The sequence below is a fragment of the Erythranthe guttata genome, chromosome 4, assembly GCF_056151865.1.
Source record: "Erythranthe guttata isolate IM_541 chromosome 4, IM_541, whole genome shotgun sequence".
Classification (NCBI taxonomy): Eukaryota; Viridiplantae; Streptophyta; class Magnoliopsida; order Lamiales; family Phrymaceae; genus Erythranthe; species Erythranthe guttata.
The window spans coordinates 2,357,558-2,372,387 of record NC_142536.1 but is presented as its reverse complement, the minus strand read 5'-3'; the positions used below and the strand labels follow the sequence as shown (position 1 = coordinate 2,372,387).

The following is a 14,830-nucleotide window of genomic DNA, read 5'->3' as shown; positions in this document are numbered from 1 at the left end:
ATTATGGCAACAATTTGGCGTCTAGGAGCCTTTTCATCTGAGCTGCTTTGGTGAGAGCAAAATTGGTCTAAATTACACTTGCAAGCTGAGACAGCCAACAATAACTTAAATATCTATTACATTCTGCATATGATCCTACATATATTCATGTTCTTGTGTGAAAGATAGTATATTACAATCACTTTTTACCAGATTGCTTATTCTCAGGATTTCGATCTTCTTTATTGGTATCCTGCTTCGTCGCTGTAAGTTGCACCCCTCCTTGATTCTGCAAAAAAATGAACCAACAAAACTCTTAACAAACTGGCTGAAAACAGAAAAAAATTGTATATTTCAAGATTATACATTTCAACTCAACTATTCTCAAGTCAATCGAACTTGCCTGTGGTAGTGGCGATTGCTGCTGCTGCTGCTGCTGGTGATGGTGACCAAGAAACTGATGATACGGATCAACAAAATTGTGGGGTCCAGGTTGGCTTGAATTTTGCGTTGGATCGTTAGAATTAGAACCCTGAATTCTTGAACAATTATCAGGTAAAGGAGTTTGTGGTAGGTGAAACCCTGGTGGCATGGGGAATCTAGGTCCCATATTCGCCGGATTTGGCATCGGAGAACCTGGTACCATTGATGGATACGGCATCATTGGCCGGTTCATCCCCATTCCCATTAGCATTGTAGGCATGTATTGCTGCATACCGGGGTACATCATAGGTACCATCCCACATCCCATGGACATCATCTGCATAAAACAAAACAGTTGTAATAACTTTTTTATATTTTTTGTCTTTTCCATAATTCAAGAAATTGGTATATTTAGGAAAAATTGCAATAACCCCCATTGATGAAAACTTATCATAAACATGACTAAATCTAGCATTACAACCGAGAAGAGTGTAAATTCTGCGAAATGGAGAAGGGAACCTAAACCTGCAGTTGCATTTGTAGTGATTTCATGTACTCAATGGCCTCGTCCAACATCGAAGCCTTGTCCGACTGTATTTCACAAATCAAAAAAACGGCAACTCAGCCCATGAAAAATGTGATCCCCACAGTTGGTAATTAGACAGGCAATATTCGAAACTCACTACTAACCTTGTTGCAGCGAGGTATCAGTTCTTGCAACGCCTTCATTTTTTCATTAATCCTGTCTCGGCGCCTCTGCATAAGTTGGAAAATACGTAACATAAGCAAACAAAATAAACATGAAAAACGAAAGCAAAGAATCGCAAAAAAGGACTCCTTCAAAAAAAATACGAACCCTTTCTGATAAATTGTGTACTTCAGCCGCTCGAGATCTCTTTGTTGACGTCGCACCACGGGATTGCTTTTTAGCTTCGGTGGCTTCATATTCGAAATCCTGAAACAATACGCACAAGCCAGAAACTAAATATTGTGCTTACAATCAATTATCAAAAACAGGTCCCGCCAAAATTAGAAATTATCTCATATCAAGTTGATAGTTAGGAATCATTAACTATAAAGTCACAAACATTAATTATGTAAATCAATGCCCTAATTGTACTTTATGGGAATTTAATTAACAACATCTTAAACTATTAATATTTGGAAATTCTTAGTCTGGTAATTCAATTGTTAATATTTCTATTTTTGCGGTGTGCTGAGTCGGGTTGGTTTGGTTGGGGGTGGGAGGGGCCGAGGGGGGGGGGGGTTAACAGTCACCTAGTGGAAAAATTCGTGGCAAACAGGCTATCCACGTGTCGTGATGCTATTTTTGTAGACATATTTGTGGATATAACAAGTGACACGTCAGATAATAGCGCCGAATGCTAACATGCACCCTATTAAAGATGGAGCCCCACCCCCACGTTACACCAATTCCCCAAGCACTTACAGATAATAATAACAATACTAAATTATTTAATCATTAATTATTTACCTATTATCATTAATTATTTTATTTTATTTTGGTCATTTACTTTTTTTTTTTATTATTATTTCTTTTAAAAAGGAAAAAAAGAAATTAGCTATTGCTCACCTCACTTTGACACTCGTTATCGTCGTCTTCTCTGGCTTTCCGCTTTCGGTCCTCCGCCGCCTCCGACTGCGGAGCCTTCTCATTCGGCGGACTTGGCTCGGCGCTGGAGCTGAAACTCGCTCTCGAGCCGCCGTCCACAGAAGAAGTCACGGTGACCTCACATGGGAGACGAGCCAATCCTCCGCGCACCGCCGCATTGCCATTCCTTGCATACACCTGCCTCCTACTCTGTGAAACCCCAAACTCCGGCGCCGCAACCGCCTTCGGTGTCTCGTTCGATTCCACAACTGTAGATTCCCTAACCGTGTTTACTAACGGCTTCGACGCCGGCTCGATCCTCGGCCTGCTCGGAAGCCTCGAGAAATGCCCGAAAGTATGCAAGTGAGGGGAAACTCCAGATTTCTGAGGCGGCGGTGGGACAGGAGGCGGGCGAGGCGGCGCCGGTTGGGGACGGATCTCCGCGACGGACTGAGGTGGAGCGGCGCTGGTGACTGGTGCTGTGTAGAAAAGATCATCCGCGTACAAATCACGAGTGAAGGAGGAGTCCTCAATCGGGTACTGTAGCCAAGACGCCATCTCGTCCTCCTGCATAAACAAATGCTGCCCCTCCTCCGCTCCACTCCCCCGGATCTCTCTCACCACCGCTTGCTCCGCCGCTTCGCCGCCGCCGACATACGGAGCCCTGTTTGCTGATTTCTGGACCATAACCTGGCCGTTCTGCCACATCAGCTCCATAATTTCATCCTCCTCTCTACAATAAAAAACACACAAATTAAACCCTAACTCATATACACACACAATTCAGATTTTCAGAGTATTTGAAAAAATTAATCGGCGCAAAGTAGCAAAAATATCTCACATAGCAGTTTTCCTGGGTCTGAACAAACCAGCAGAAGTCGGAATTGCACAATCCTCTTCCATCTCATGAAAATCCGGCACCCGGTGATTCATCCTATCGCCGTATCTCCGGTAGGGCTAAATTCAATCACCGGCGAAGTGAAAAAAAAAAGTTCAATTGAAAATTCTGAAACAAAGTGTTGAAATTGCCCAAACACACGAAATCCGTGTTTCCTTTCTCAGCTAGGAATTGTTTATATTCTTTGCCAAATGAAGAAAGTTTTTGAGGAGTGTGAATGGAGAGGAGAGGGTAGACTTATTTCCTTTAGTGCCTTTTGTTTCTCTCTCTAGGATATATATATATATATATTTATATTTATATTTATATGTCTTCTTTTAATTTTGTTTTGTATATATTTAAAACAATATTTTGTTTTTTTTTTAAATTAATTTTTTTTGCAGGAAGATAAGGTCTCACTCTCATCTCTTTTAATGTGTCTTAGTCGGTAGAATATAATGACCATGTCTAATGATTCGAATTCGGTTTTTTTTATGGACATAATTTAGATAGAAATTATTGTAAATAACTTGTTTAGTGCAGTTTACATTTATCGAACTTTGTATAATATTAGTAGATAATATTATTCACCTTAATTTTGAATTTTCTCACACCATCTTATGATGTTAAATTAAATAAAGTTTTCTAAATATTGTAATGTTCTCTAGATTATACTTGTTCGTGCAAAAATGGAGTTTATGATACAGCGCAATCTGATATTTATTATTTAACAAACACATCTTATGATCATTTGGTTTTAAAATATTGCGCTTGAATGAGGTAAAACAGTTAGTAACTGAAGAACATTTTATATATATGTAGAAAATTTTACTATATTTAATTCTGCAACAATAAATGTGTAAAAATATTTATAGTTAAGGAATGTGATTATAATTACCTGAACATAGTAGAGTTTTTTATAATTTGAGCGTACCTCGAGTGATTGAAATTTACCGATAATATTATGATATTTGATAATTGTGACGGAGAATAAGGCCGAAAACTAGTGACGGTAATGTATTTATTCATTACATACATTGTTTTCTGTCATAGTAGCACAATTTCCCACCCCAAATTTCATCCACTCTTAACTAACAGCTATTTTAATAATATTATAAATTTAGTAAATTACACAGGACTATATTTTATATATTATAATGTCATTGTACATGTTTGTGTTTCATTATCAGGAAATTTTCTCAAGAACATGGATGTAAACTACTTTTAAATAATGGTTAAATGTCTTATTATGAGCAAATTGTATCACAACAGTGTCAATCGTGCCAGTGGTACTGTGAAATATTTATTGTATGTTATGCATCTCCAGCTCTCATTTATCTTATTTTTAAATTAAATAATTTGTATTTATATAACCAAGGTTATTAGTGGCAACATGCTTCAATCATGTACCTAAAGAGCCTTTTATTTTTATTTTTTTATTTTTTTTGGGGTCATATATTCAAGATTATAATCGGGGTTTTTCCAAGATTGTTTGACTTCTGCATTTCTGGTTAATTTTTTAAAATAACTTTTGACATTGATATTTACTAATTGCATTTGGATTAAAAAATAATTTCGAATTTGAGGATACGTAGAATATATTTTAGAATTACAGTAGCAATTATAATTTCCACCGATATAAAAATAAAAAATAAATCGAAAAACCACGAAAATGATAGCATATAATATACCATGTGCAATTAACGAAACTTGACTCTCTATTCAAATGAATTGAATCGCAGTTCTCCCTTATCCGTACAGGTCTTTCCATGAAAGTGAAATTCAATGCACACACATACATACATTTTTATGTATAAATATTCATATAAGCATTTTTATAGGTTTAGAACAAATATTCTATGGAATTTTCAAGATTCTGTCACTCACAACTCTCGTCATAAGTGTGTAACTGTAAGACGGAGAAATAACTCCGATGATATTTATAATTAGCAATACCAGGGAGGTCTGCAAATTATTAAATAATTAATATTACTTCAAAGGGAGTAATTTATCCTAATTATTATATATAATATAAAAAACGATACTTATTTTACAAGGAATTCAATACCATTTACTTAATTAGTGACCTGATTAATAATGATTTAACTAGCAGGAGTATAGTATACATTATATATACCACAAGATTCTATAATGTACTTGTAATGACAAATTAAAGTGCTCATGGGAATATTGGGTAATAAAATAATATGGTAACTACGTTGTTTGGAAACCTTAAGTGGGTCCACTTTCTGAATTTAAAGTTGTGTTTGTACTAACATTTCATATTGTTGCTAATATCTGCTTGATTAAGATTTTATTATTAAACTGAAAAGGACAGTTAACGGTATAAACGGTCCGTACTAGTGACTAAAATACTTTAATTAATGCAAATATCTGATGATTAAAATAATTAAGCATCTAATCTGTTTAATTAATTAATCTGATGCGTTAGATACTCACTTCCATTACAAATATTAAAAAAACAAATGTAACTACGGCCGCTAATCAATGATTGTACGTTATATGTTACATTAAGAGGCCTCTATAAAGACTAAAATACCCTTCAACTTAATAAAACCCATGATAACACGATAATAGTTTTCCTAAAACCGATTTTTTATTTTTTAAAAACAAAATATTGCTTTTAACTGAAACATGGATGAAAAAGATTTTATAACTCAAGCAACTTTTCATAATGAATCGAAAGAGCTACGGTTTTACGAGGTATTTACTATCAAGACGCGTCAAAGTTCCATCGGAGTTCAAGCAAATGAAAGGATTTTGTTTAACTAGGGACTACCTACCTTTTTCCACCTCGATATTAACTACATTTGATATTTTTCAGAAATTCGCTAAAATAATTAAAATTGCAAAAAGCGAACGAATTTCGAGTTTCAAAAGAAAATTTTAAAAATATCACCTCCTTCAATAGCCCATTCCGCCCATACCGGGCCCCGTTGGCGGCGATTCTTTCTCGTCCTTGGGGAGTTCAACAACAACAGCCTCCGTGGTAGTTAACAAAGACGACACACTGTATCCCAGTTCGATTAAGATAATCATCCCGAATTTTAAGTAAGAATAATGTATGTATATAAGTCTTGAGAAAATACAATAACAGGTTAAAACAGTCATATTACCTTGCAGCATCTACCAAAGCAGTTCTAATAACCTTCAATGGATCGATTATTCCAGCCTTGACCATGTCCACATATTCACCTGCTCAAACATATGATGGATATCTTAAGCTTTGATCAAGAACGAGAATGTATTTGACTTATATTAGTATACATATTAAACTACTCGAGCTAGTTTTGTATTGAATTCCACTTGCTTATTCAAGTTCGATTCCGATATACAATCAAACCAACTATAGATTTTTTCAAACAGTTTGACAAAAAATCCAATCAAGTTTAATACTAGTGTCGGAAAAAATGGAATCGAGGTAATGCAGAGAATATACCTTTAGCAGCATCATAGCCAAGGTCGGGATTGTCCTGCTCTAATAGCTTACCTACAACAACTGAGCCCTCAACTCCAGCGTTTGATGCAATTGTATGTACTGGAGCCTATAATGGAAAAACAACAGATCAGGAAAGTGTTTGACCAGACACAATAATACTCGAAAAATAACAAATATTTATATAAAATAATAGGGATTTTTTAACAATATTAAGTAACAATATAGACCTTGAGGGCATTCTGGATAATCTGAACACCGACTTTTTGGTCAAAGTTGGCAGTTTGCAACTTCTCCAGTTCCTTGGAAGCATAAAGGAGAGCAACACCACCACCTGCAGTATCAGTAATCATAAATATAAACGAGAAATTTAAACCTTTTACTGAACCTTCTCCTTCGAATTTCAATCAATCATCCTAGTCGGAAAAATAAAATACATAGAAAATTGAAGCTCAAGTTACCAGGTACAATGCCTTCCTCAACAGCTGCTTTTGTTGCATTCAGAGCGTCGGTAACTCTATCCTTCTTCTCACCCACCTCAACTTCACTGGCTCCACCGATCTAAAATGGACAAAAAAAGAGTCACATGTTAAATGAAGAAATCAATGATATTTAAAAAAAACAAAAATTAAGTTCTCATAGTCCCAAAAAAAAATGTTAAATCTTACTTTCAAGACAGCAACACCACCAGAAAGCTTAGCGAGTCTTTCCTGGAGTTTCTCCTTGTCGTATTCAGAAGTGCTTACTTCAATTCCCGATCGTAACTGTCGGACCAGAATTCATGAGTTCAACATTGGTTCTAATAGGGTGTTTTTTTCTTTTTTAAAGGAAAACGGGAAGTAAGGACTTAAGTGGAACACAAGGCCAAAGAGAAAGAAATTGGCGTCGAACCTGTTCACATCTTTCTTCAATAGACTTCTTGTCACCAGCTCCATCAAGAATAACAGTGTCATCCTTTGATACTGTGACCTGAAAATTCAGTCCAATAGTCGGACAAATAAGTCAACAGTCGGCAACGTATGTAGAGAAGATAATTTAACCCATTACTAGATCAGCAGATTTAAGTAAGAGTATACATGTAAAAGAAGTTGAATCGCACCTTTTTGCACGAACCAAGCATTTCACCCGTCAAATTTTCAAGATCCATTCCTAGCTCGCTTGTGATTACCTACATAATAAGTGTCGAGCAATAAGCATTCTGCATATATAGACATACATACATATATATAGAGAGAGGATGAACTAAGAATAAAAATAGGTCAATTACCTGTCCTCCTGTTATGACAGCTAGGTCCTGTAAATACGCCTTTCTGTTTTCTCCAAACCCTGGAGCTTTAATGGCACAAACCTGTGGACCCACACAAAATTTTGAACTTTTGTTTGATAAGATTCATATATCCGATTCACCAGCCACTACTAAGTACTATGAAATGGAAAAAAAATGTATATGTAAAGTGATCACAGGCACACCTTCAGCCCAACTCGAAGCTTGTTTAGAATTAGGGTAGCCAATGCTTCACTCTCCACATCTTCAGAAACGATCAACAAAGGTTTTTGCCTCTGACATAATGTAGAAAAAACAATAAACATTTCATGTAAAATTAGACTTGAGCCAGATGTCAATTGCACTGACTATCTTACCTTCATCGCTAACTCCAACACTTTAACCATGGCATTTAAGTTGTTTATTTTCTTCTCATGGATTAGAATTAGTGCATCCTCCATTTCCTGTTATATAACCAAGAGAAACATTAGTATTCAATAACATTAATCATAAACGTGCCACATCTGAGCAAAATGCCTCTAATCGGAAAAAATGTAAGAAGCTTACACATTTTTGGTTCTTTTGATTGGTGATGAAGTAAGGAGATATGTAGCCTCTATCAAGCTTCATTCCTTCTACCACTTCCAGTTCATTATATAACGTCTTTCCGTCCTGAACAACGTAGTAAAATATGCAGCATTCATCAATAAAAGAGTTCTTCACTTAATTCTTGGATTTTGGGAAAAAAAGCACCAAACCGATAAAGTTACTCACTGCAATAGTAATAACTCCGTCTTTCCCAACTTTCTCCATAGCCTTGGCTATAAGCTCTCCGATCTCTCTTTCTCCATTTGCCGATATTGTACCAACCTACTCATAAAAATTTTAGGAGTGCATATTTTAGTGCAAGTATCGAACGAGGGTTAAATATACTAAATTCTGACGCATAAATCTAACCTGTGCTATCTCTTCAGATGTACTAATCATTCTTGCTCTGCTCTTCAAGTTATTCACCACGGCATCAACTGCCATGTTGATCCCACGCCTCAAGTCCATGGCATTCATTCCAGCTGCAACTGATTTGCATCCTTCGGAATATATTGCACGTGTGAGGATGGTTGCACACGTGGTACCTGAACAAGATATTAAAAAAGTTAAGTGGCCATTTTTGTGCAAAAATACGAGATTCTACAACTGTAAAACTTGATAAATGAAAAGAAGTTCCTAAGAGAGCACTCAACAATCACTAAATCACACGGTTCCCAGTGTTATATACATAATACTTTTTAGGTAAAATACAATATAAACAGAGAGAACGTATGCGAAGTCAAAGAGATTTACCATCTCCTGCAACATCATTAGTGGCATTTGCAACCTGTTTGACGAGGCTAGCACCTACATTCATAACTTTATCTTTGAACTCGATGCTCTTCGCCACAGTAACACCATCCTTTGTCACTTTGGGAGCACCGTAACTTTGTTCCAGTACAACATTACGACCCTTGGCGCAAGAAAACACCATTGAAACAACAACATAAGAAATGAAACAAGAAACCAAAAAAAAAAGAAAAAACATAATCAACCAGTTATACAATCAAACAAACAATAACAGAAGATACATCTGATTTAACCTTCAACCAACAATTTTAGACAAACCTTTCAAAGTTCACAAGTTTACCATTAAATACTACGTTCGACAATGTGACGCAACAACCAACAGCCAAAGATTAAGTTTCACTTTGAGGACTTGATTGAAAACAAATATAACACATAAGTAAAATCATGAACGAGAAATTAGCTATCGTATAATCACATTCAACAATGCTAATTAACAAAATTTTAAAAATGATGCCCCTTACTTTAGGACCCATTGTAACTTTGACAGCATCAGCGAGCTCTTCGACGCCTCTAAGCATTCCGGCCCTAGCTTCCACACCAAATCTGATTTCCTTCGCAGCATAATTTCTGCTCCACAACAACCTACTATTACCAACCTGCACATAGTATAAATGAAAAGTAATCAAAACAACAAAGCGTGGTAATAAAATCTAAAAAAAAAAAAGAATGCATCAAAATTTGAGTGGAAAAGTACCAATTGGCTGCCTCTGGCAATCCTACATAATTCCAACAAACATTATCAAAAAAAACTAGGTTGACGGTTTAAATGCGAAACAAGCTCAATTGAATTGAAAATGTCTGGAATAAAAAAAAATAAAAAAAAAATAAAAGGTACCTGGCTTTAGAAGCTAAAGCAGTGGCAAAGCGATACATGATGGCAAGTGTGGGCTGATTTGCTTAGGAAATGTGAGTGAAGAAAGCTTTAAATTACAGTGGAGAATTTGAATTGGAGTGTTGCCCAAGAAAAATAGCAACGGAAATGGAAGAATTTCTATACGAAAAAAAAAGAAAAAAATCATTTGTCAGGGTTTAGGGTTTTATGGATTTTTGAAAAAAAAAATATAATAATAAAAAAATAAAAAATTAACCCCTATATAATAATAAAATTATCAAATAAACTATAAATACTTTAATAAATTATTAAAGTTTAATTTGTTTTCGGGCAAACCCGAACCGTCCAACAATTATTACATGGGCTATATAAACGAGTTGGGCCGTGAACATAATCGGAAATTGAGCCCAACCCTACCCATATAGTAACATGACCAAATGGCCGAGCCCGTGACCCGATGGTCTGACTGCATCGACCCGACCCGGTTCAGTTGGGCAGCAGTACCACACAGCAAACCGCCCTTCTTTGCTTTCTCTCTCGGCTACGAAACTCACAGACACACGGATGCGATTTCCCCCAAAAGTCTGCATTCATAAGGTAATCTGCTAATTTCTGCTTTTAGCATTTATGTTCTGATAAATCTTCTTATTTCTGTATTTATCTCGGAGTGCAATTAATTTATGTACTATTTTTTTAGGCAGTGGTAAAAATAGAGTGCTTCGCTTTTGATTGATCGTAGTTTAGGGTTGAATCAGTTCGCATATTCATCTCTTCGCTCTGGTTTTAACTGCTAACAGTACGAATTTCAAGGAAACGAAAAAACTAGGAAATCGTTTTGTTTTAATTGTTGGGAAAAACTTGTTAACAAACTGAAATTGTTGAACCAGTCATCTGTCAAAAAAAATTTACCATCTGTACCCCTGAATTCCATGTTAAATCTGCTGATGAAATTGTGAGTGAATGAAAATTGGCAGTTTCGAATTTGAAATTGGGGGTTCCCGAAGCCTACTCGAGCTGAAATACGAGCTAAGCAAGTGAACATTAGAATTAAGTTTGGTTTCGTATTTTTTTATGATCACCTAAATCTGAAATCGTTGATTTCACATTTTCACATGTTCTGCCCTTTTGATTTCATTTTATTCGTCAAATATCATTTTTTTATATATATTATTTTTCAGTAATAAGTACGTCGAGATTGTTGTTGCCTATTTTGACGAAATTATAAGGATGATAAGTTTCTTTCAGTGGTACTTGCTTATTCACGATTCACGGTTCTACAATACCAACTAGTTAGTGAACTAAATTAGCCCGTGAAAAATCATTGAGGTTCACTATTACATGTTATCTAGCTTTGTTCGAATTTGAGGAAAGATCGATGGAGATGATTTTGCTCTGCTCAAGAAACTTTATGCTATTCTCTCATCTTAAGTAGACTGGTATCGATGTTTTAACATGAAATAGTTAATAGAGATCAATTTGTTATCTAGCTTTACTGGTATTTGATGCTTTTCAGCTATCCAATGTTGCTCCGATAAGTGAATTATATCCACTTATGTTGTGATGATGCTTCATATAACTGAATGTTGTAAGGCACAAATATTACAGACTGTATATGTAAGCGGCCTTATTGAATAACTTCATTGTAGCAGTTTCTTGAATAAATGAACTGATTTAAACATGCATTATCGGCCCACGTCGCACTTTAATCTAGGTTTTCCCTTTGACTGATTGATTTAGGAATCTTTGATATCAAAGTGATGAGCATCATCAAAAGCAGCTTAGGAAGCCTGAAAAATGTGCTAGCTGAAGCAGCCACGAAAGGAGTTACAGAGGCGAGGGCTAGAATCTTTGGCCATGTGCTCAACCCGACTGGGCAAAGATCCCCTCATAAGATACTACGCAAGAAGCTCATCGGTGATAAAGTTGCAGCGTGGTACCCTTATGATATCAATAAGGATGATCCACTTGTCTTGGCCCGTAAAGAACAAGAGTGAGATTTTTAGCAAATGATATATATAAATTTGTGATTAAAGATTTGTTTATGTGAAATTATTTCAGTACAAATAATGGTTGATGATGATTGCAGGCGACTGAATAAACTTGAAATGTTGAAGCGTCGTGGAAAGGGACCGCCGAAGAAAGGACAAGGGAAGCGTGCTAAAAAGAGTACCAGATCGTAAGAATAATCTCAATCAGCTCGAATTCTAGACCTTTTTGGCATTTAATTGGTTATGGTTTCCGTTGATTTTAGTTCGAAATGTTTCTCTTGTTCATGTTAATTTCCATAAAATTTGTGGCATAATATGGAATCAAGAATTGATGCGGATTTGAAATGATTTCAAATTTGGAATTTGAGGATTTGAGAACCTGTCTTGTTAATTTTGTCAATTTAGTGCACCATGATTTTGTTGTTATAAATTTGAAATGTCACAAGTACTAAGTGCTGCAAATTCATAGCAACAAACTCAAAACTTAACCATCCATTATCTTTCATAAAACCGATCGGTCAGAATATCGGAAACTACGAACATACTACGATTATTGTGACCATGCCTACGAGAGTCATTTTAAACATCTTTATAAGATTTCGGAAAAATCAAACCCTAGAATCGAGCTCCATAATAGTACTAAGGTTCATTGGTGCCATATACGCTTCGGAACCCTCCATTATTGCTCGAACGATATACCTATTCGCTTTTTCTGTCGGATGAAAGGCATCCCAGAAAGCATATTCGTCTCTATTCTTGCACAGATTTGAAGTTGCAATACAAAGTCCAATCCCATTGTACGGACCCTGCCCACAGCAGGCCCTCTTCGACGTTGTAAAACCTGTTTTTAAAACACGAAAAAAACAAAGTCGAACATATTATCAAACACTTGGTGGGCACAAAATGAAAGAAAAAAAGGGGTGGTGATTGTTAACAGACCGAAGGCTTTTGGATTGTTGATGAAATCGTATTGCTTCTCAAACGCCTTAGCGGCTATGAATACGTTGGAGCCGATTTCTTGATTGAGACCTGCGAGCATTTCGGTGAGCAGAGGGTTGTAAATGGCGGCGGCGCGTTGAGGCTCCACGGCGCATTGGCCGTTGACGCCTCTCAAGGCGACCTCCGCCGGCACGCAGCCTATCGGTCCGGTTCCGGTCACCAGAACCCGTCGGGCTCCCGAATTATACAGCTCCTGCAGTCAGCAATTGGAAAAAAAAACCGTTAAGGAATTTTTCATTATCGCGATTCACTGCATTAAAAAAAAAAGGAATGTGTAAATAATTACCAGTAAAATGGATTTGTATTCGGAGACGAGAAGGCGGGAGTAATCGTGGAGATTATACTGGAGCCTCCTGAGGGTAATTGGTGTCAAGAAATAATTGTTGACGAAGTCGTTTCCGCCGAGGGTGACAAGAACGAGGGCTTTGTTCACCAGCGTCTGCGTCTGCTCTTCTCCGATTAGTGCGCTCACGCGCCGCTGGTACTCGCGAAACAACCTCAACTGCTTGTGGATTCTGATTATGTTTGCCTGATAACAAAATTTTATTATGCAATGAAAAGTCAAAATCTAATAAAACCATGCATGCATCCTCTTTCTATAATAACATTTCATATGTGTGCGCGTGTGAGCGCGTGAGTGTGTGAAATTAATGATTTAGGTATATGGACTGACAAATTGAAAGCCAGTGTCATTAAGAATGCCAATCCCTGCAGATGCGAAGTTGGCTCCAACCAGCAGTTTTTCACCTTTCAACTCTGGGTTGAAGTACGCTAGTGTTGATTCTTCACCAATTGCTTGGCCTATATAATATACATCAACAAATAAAAATAATTAAAAATAAATAAAATAATAGGGGAAAAGAAAACATAATTTAAATTTGTATATAGTACTTATAAGATCAGGAATGTTGTAGCCATTGGAGAATCTCCCCGAGGGACGGTGGTCCGGGGAGTCGATCCCGTACGGCGGAGAGTCGGCCCTAGCGGTAGTCAACAAGTAGTTGTTGTTGCCGTTATCAACCAATGAGTCACCAAACACGAAGAAAGCCCTGCCACCTTCAACCGGCGGCACCACCATTCCCATGGCGGCGATACCTACAAGAACAACCAACATGGCGGCTGAACAAGGAGTACTCATGGTTCAAACTTCTCTCTCTATCTCTTTCTCTCTCCTCGGGGTTGCTTTTGAGTTAATGAACGTAGAAAAGAAATGGGAGGGGTAGGTTTTATAGAAGGGGTTTGTGGAGAGGGAGAGTTAAGAGATTTGTTATTAATTAATCCCATAATAAATGGTTTGGTACCAGCACCATGAAAATTAGTGAACAAATATATATAATATATGCAAGGAAGAACTAAGAAGAATATATAATAAATACATGCAAATCTTCTAAAAAGCACCAATAAATGGGGGTTTATATATTTGATTTGCAAGCTATTACATAATAATGGTGGTTTACCAATTGATTACAGTAAACAAAACTACTCGAGACGTTCAATTTAAGATCGTTTGAGGCTCGATTTGATTTGTTACAATTAAAAGAAATCGTAGAGTAAGGTATAAAGTTCGACTCGAGCTCGATTCGTGCTCTGTTCGATTAAAGCTCGTGCAACATCGACTCCATTGCTTTATCATATCAGCTCAAGAAATAAATTTTGAAAGCTCAATAAGAATTCAAACGGATTTATGCATTTGACTCGACTCAATTCGTTTATATTCGTTGTTGGCATCATAGACTCCTAGTAGCATATTAAATATTCTTGCATACATTAGTGGACCAAGCTCTACCCATTAGTTATTAGCACTAAAAAGCCCAATGAATTAGTGGCCTCGAATAAAAAAGCCCAACTAATAATCGGCCCAAAAAACAATTAGTAATTGGGCCTAGAATAAAAAAGCCCAATTAATAATTGGCCTCGAATAAAGAAACCCAAAATCAAAATTGCCTTTCTCAAATAGAAAAGGCAAATTACGGTCAACCCCCTGATGTCTGCTCAAATTAC

At 36.6% G+C, this 14,830-nt stretch overlaps 4 protein-coding genes across 5 annotated transcripts; 1 reads left to right on the top strand and 3 right to left on the bottom strand.

The window, feature by feature from the left end:
* Positions 1 to 51: 51 nt before the first annotated feature.
* Positions 52 to 3,189, bottom strand: LOC105951523 (transcription factor PIF1). Its single transcript, XM_012974980.2, has 7 exons — positions 2,856 to 3,189; positions 1,997 to 2,747; positions 1,259 to 1,357; positions 1,093 to 1,158; positions 928 to 993; positions 383 to 739; positions 52 to 268 (listed from the first exon to the last, which is right to left on the bottom strand). The coding sequence occupies exons 1-7, from the start codon at positions 2,945 to 2,947 to the stop codon at positions 179 to 181; spliced, it is 1,521 nt and encodes a 506-aa protein (XP_012830434.2). The 5' UTR covers positions 2,948 to 3,189; the 3' UTR covers positions 52 to 178.
* Positions 3,190 to 5,255: 2,066 nt separating this feature from the next.
* On the bottom strand, positions 5,256 to 10,118 carry LOC105951543 (chaperonin CPN60-2, mitochondrial). Of its 2 annotated transcripts, XR_016030716.1 has the most exons (19): positions 9,846 to 10,055; positions 9,705 to 9,726; positions 9,472 to 9,606; positions 8,954 to 9,113; positions 8,570 to 8,745; positions 8,387 to 8,482; positions 8,180 to 8,284; positions 7,990 to 8,076; positions 7,819 to 7,908; positions 7,616 to 7,696; positions 7,448 to 7,516; positions 7,240 to 7,317; positions 7,017 to 7,112; positions 6,810 to 6,909; positions 6,579 to 6,682; positions 6,352 to 6,457; positions 6,029 to 6,107; positions 5,696 to 5,922; positions 5,256 to 5,494 (listed from the first exon to the last, which is right to left on the bottom strand). XR_016030716.1 is itself a non-coding variant. In XM_012975001.2 (18 exons), the coding sequence occupies exons 1-18, from the start codon at positions 9,881 to 9,883 to the stop codon at positions 5,817 to 5,819; spliced, it is 1,728 nt and encodes a 575-aa protein (XP_012830455.2). In that variant the 5' UTR covers positions 9,884 to 10,118; the 3' UTR covers positions 5,561 to 5,816. The 2 variants fall into 2 exon arrangements, 1 of the variants encoding a protein (XP_012830455.2); XM_012975001.2 differs by lacking the exon at positions 5,256 to 5,494 and having other exon boundaries at positions 5,561 to 5,922; positions 9,846 to 10,118.
* Positions 10,119 to 10,298: 180 nt separating this feature from the next.
* On the top strand, positions 10,299 to 12,208 carry LOC105951552 (37S ribosomal protein S27). The gene is made up of 3 exons (XM_012975010.2): positions 10,299 to 10,439; positions 11,580 to 11,832; positions 11,929 to 12,208. Exons 2-3 carry the CDS (start codon positions 11,600 to 11,602, stop codon positions 12,020 to 12,022), a joined length of 327 nt encoding a protein of 108 aa, XP_012830464.1. The 5' UTR covers positions 10,299 to 10,439; positions 11,580 to 11,599; the 3' UTR covers positions 12,023 to 12,208.
* Positions 12,209 to 12,292: 84 nt separating this feature from the next.
* Positions 12,293 to 14,038, bottom strand: LOC105956466 (GDSL-like Lipase/Acylhydrolase superfamily protein). The gene is made up of 5 exons (XM_088816368.1): positions 13,721 to 14,038; positions 13,503 to 13,630; positions 13,116 to 13,358; positions 12,770 to 13,022; positions 12,293 to 12,671 (listed from the first exon to the last, which is right to left on the bottom strand). Exons 1-5 carry the CDS (start codon positions 13,965 to 13,967, stop codon positions 12,439 to 12,441), a joined length of 1,104 nt encoding a protein of 367 aa, XP_088672494.1. The 5' UTR covers positions 13,968 to 14,038; the 3' UTR covers positions 12,293 to 12,438.
* Positions 14,039 to 14,830: the final 792 nt, after the last annotated feature.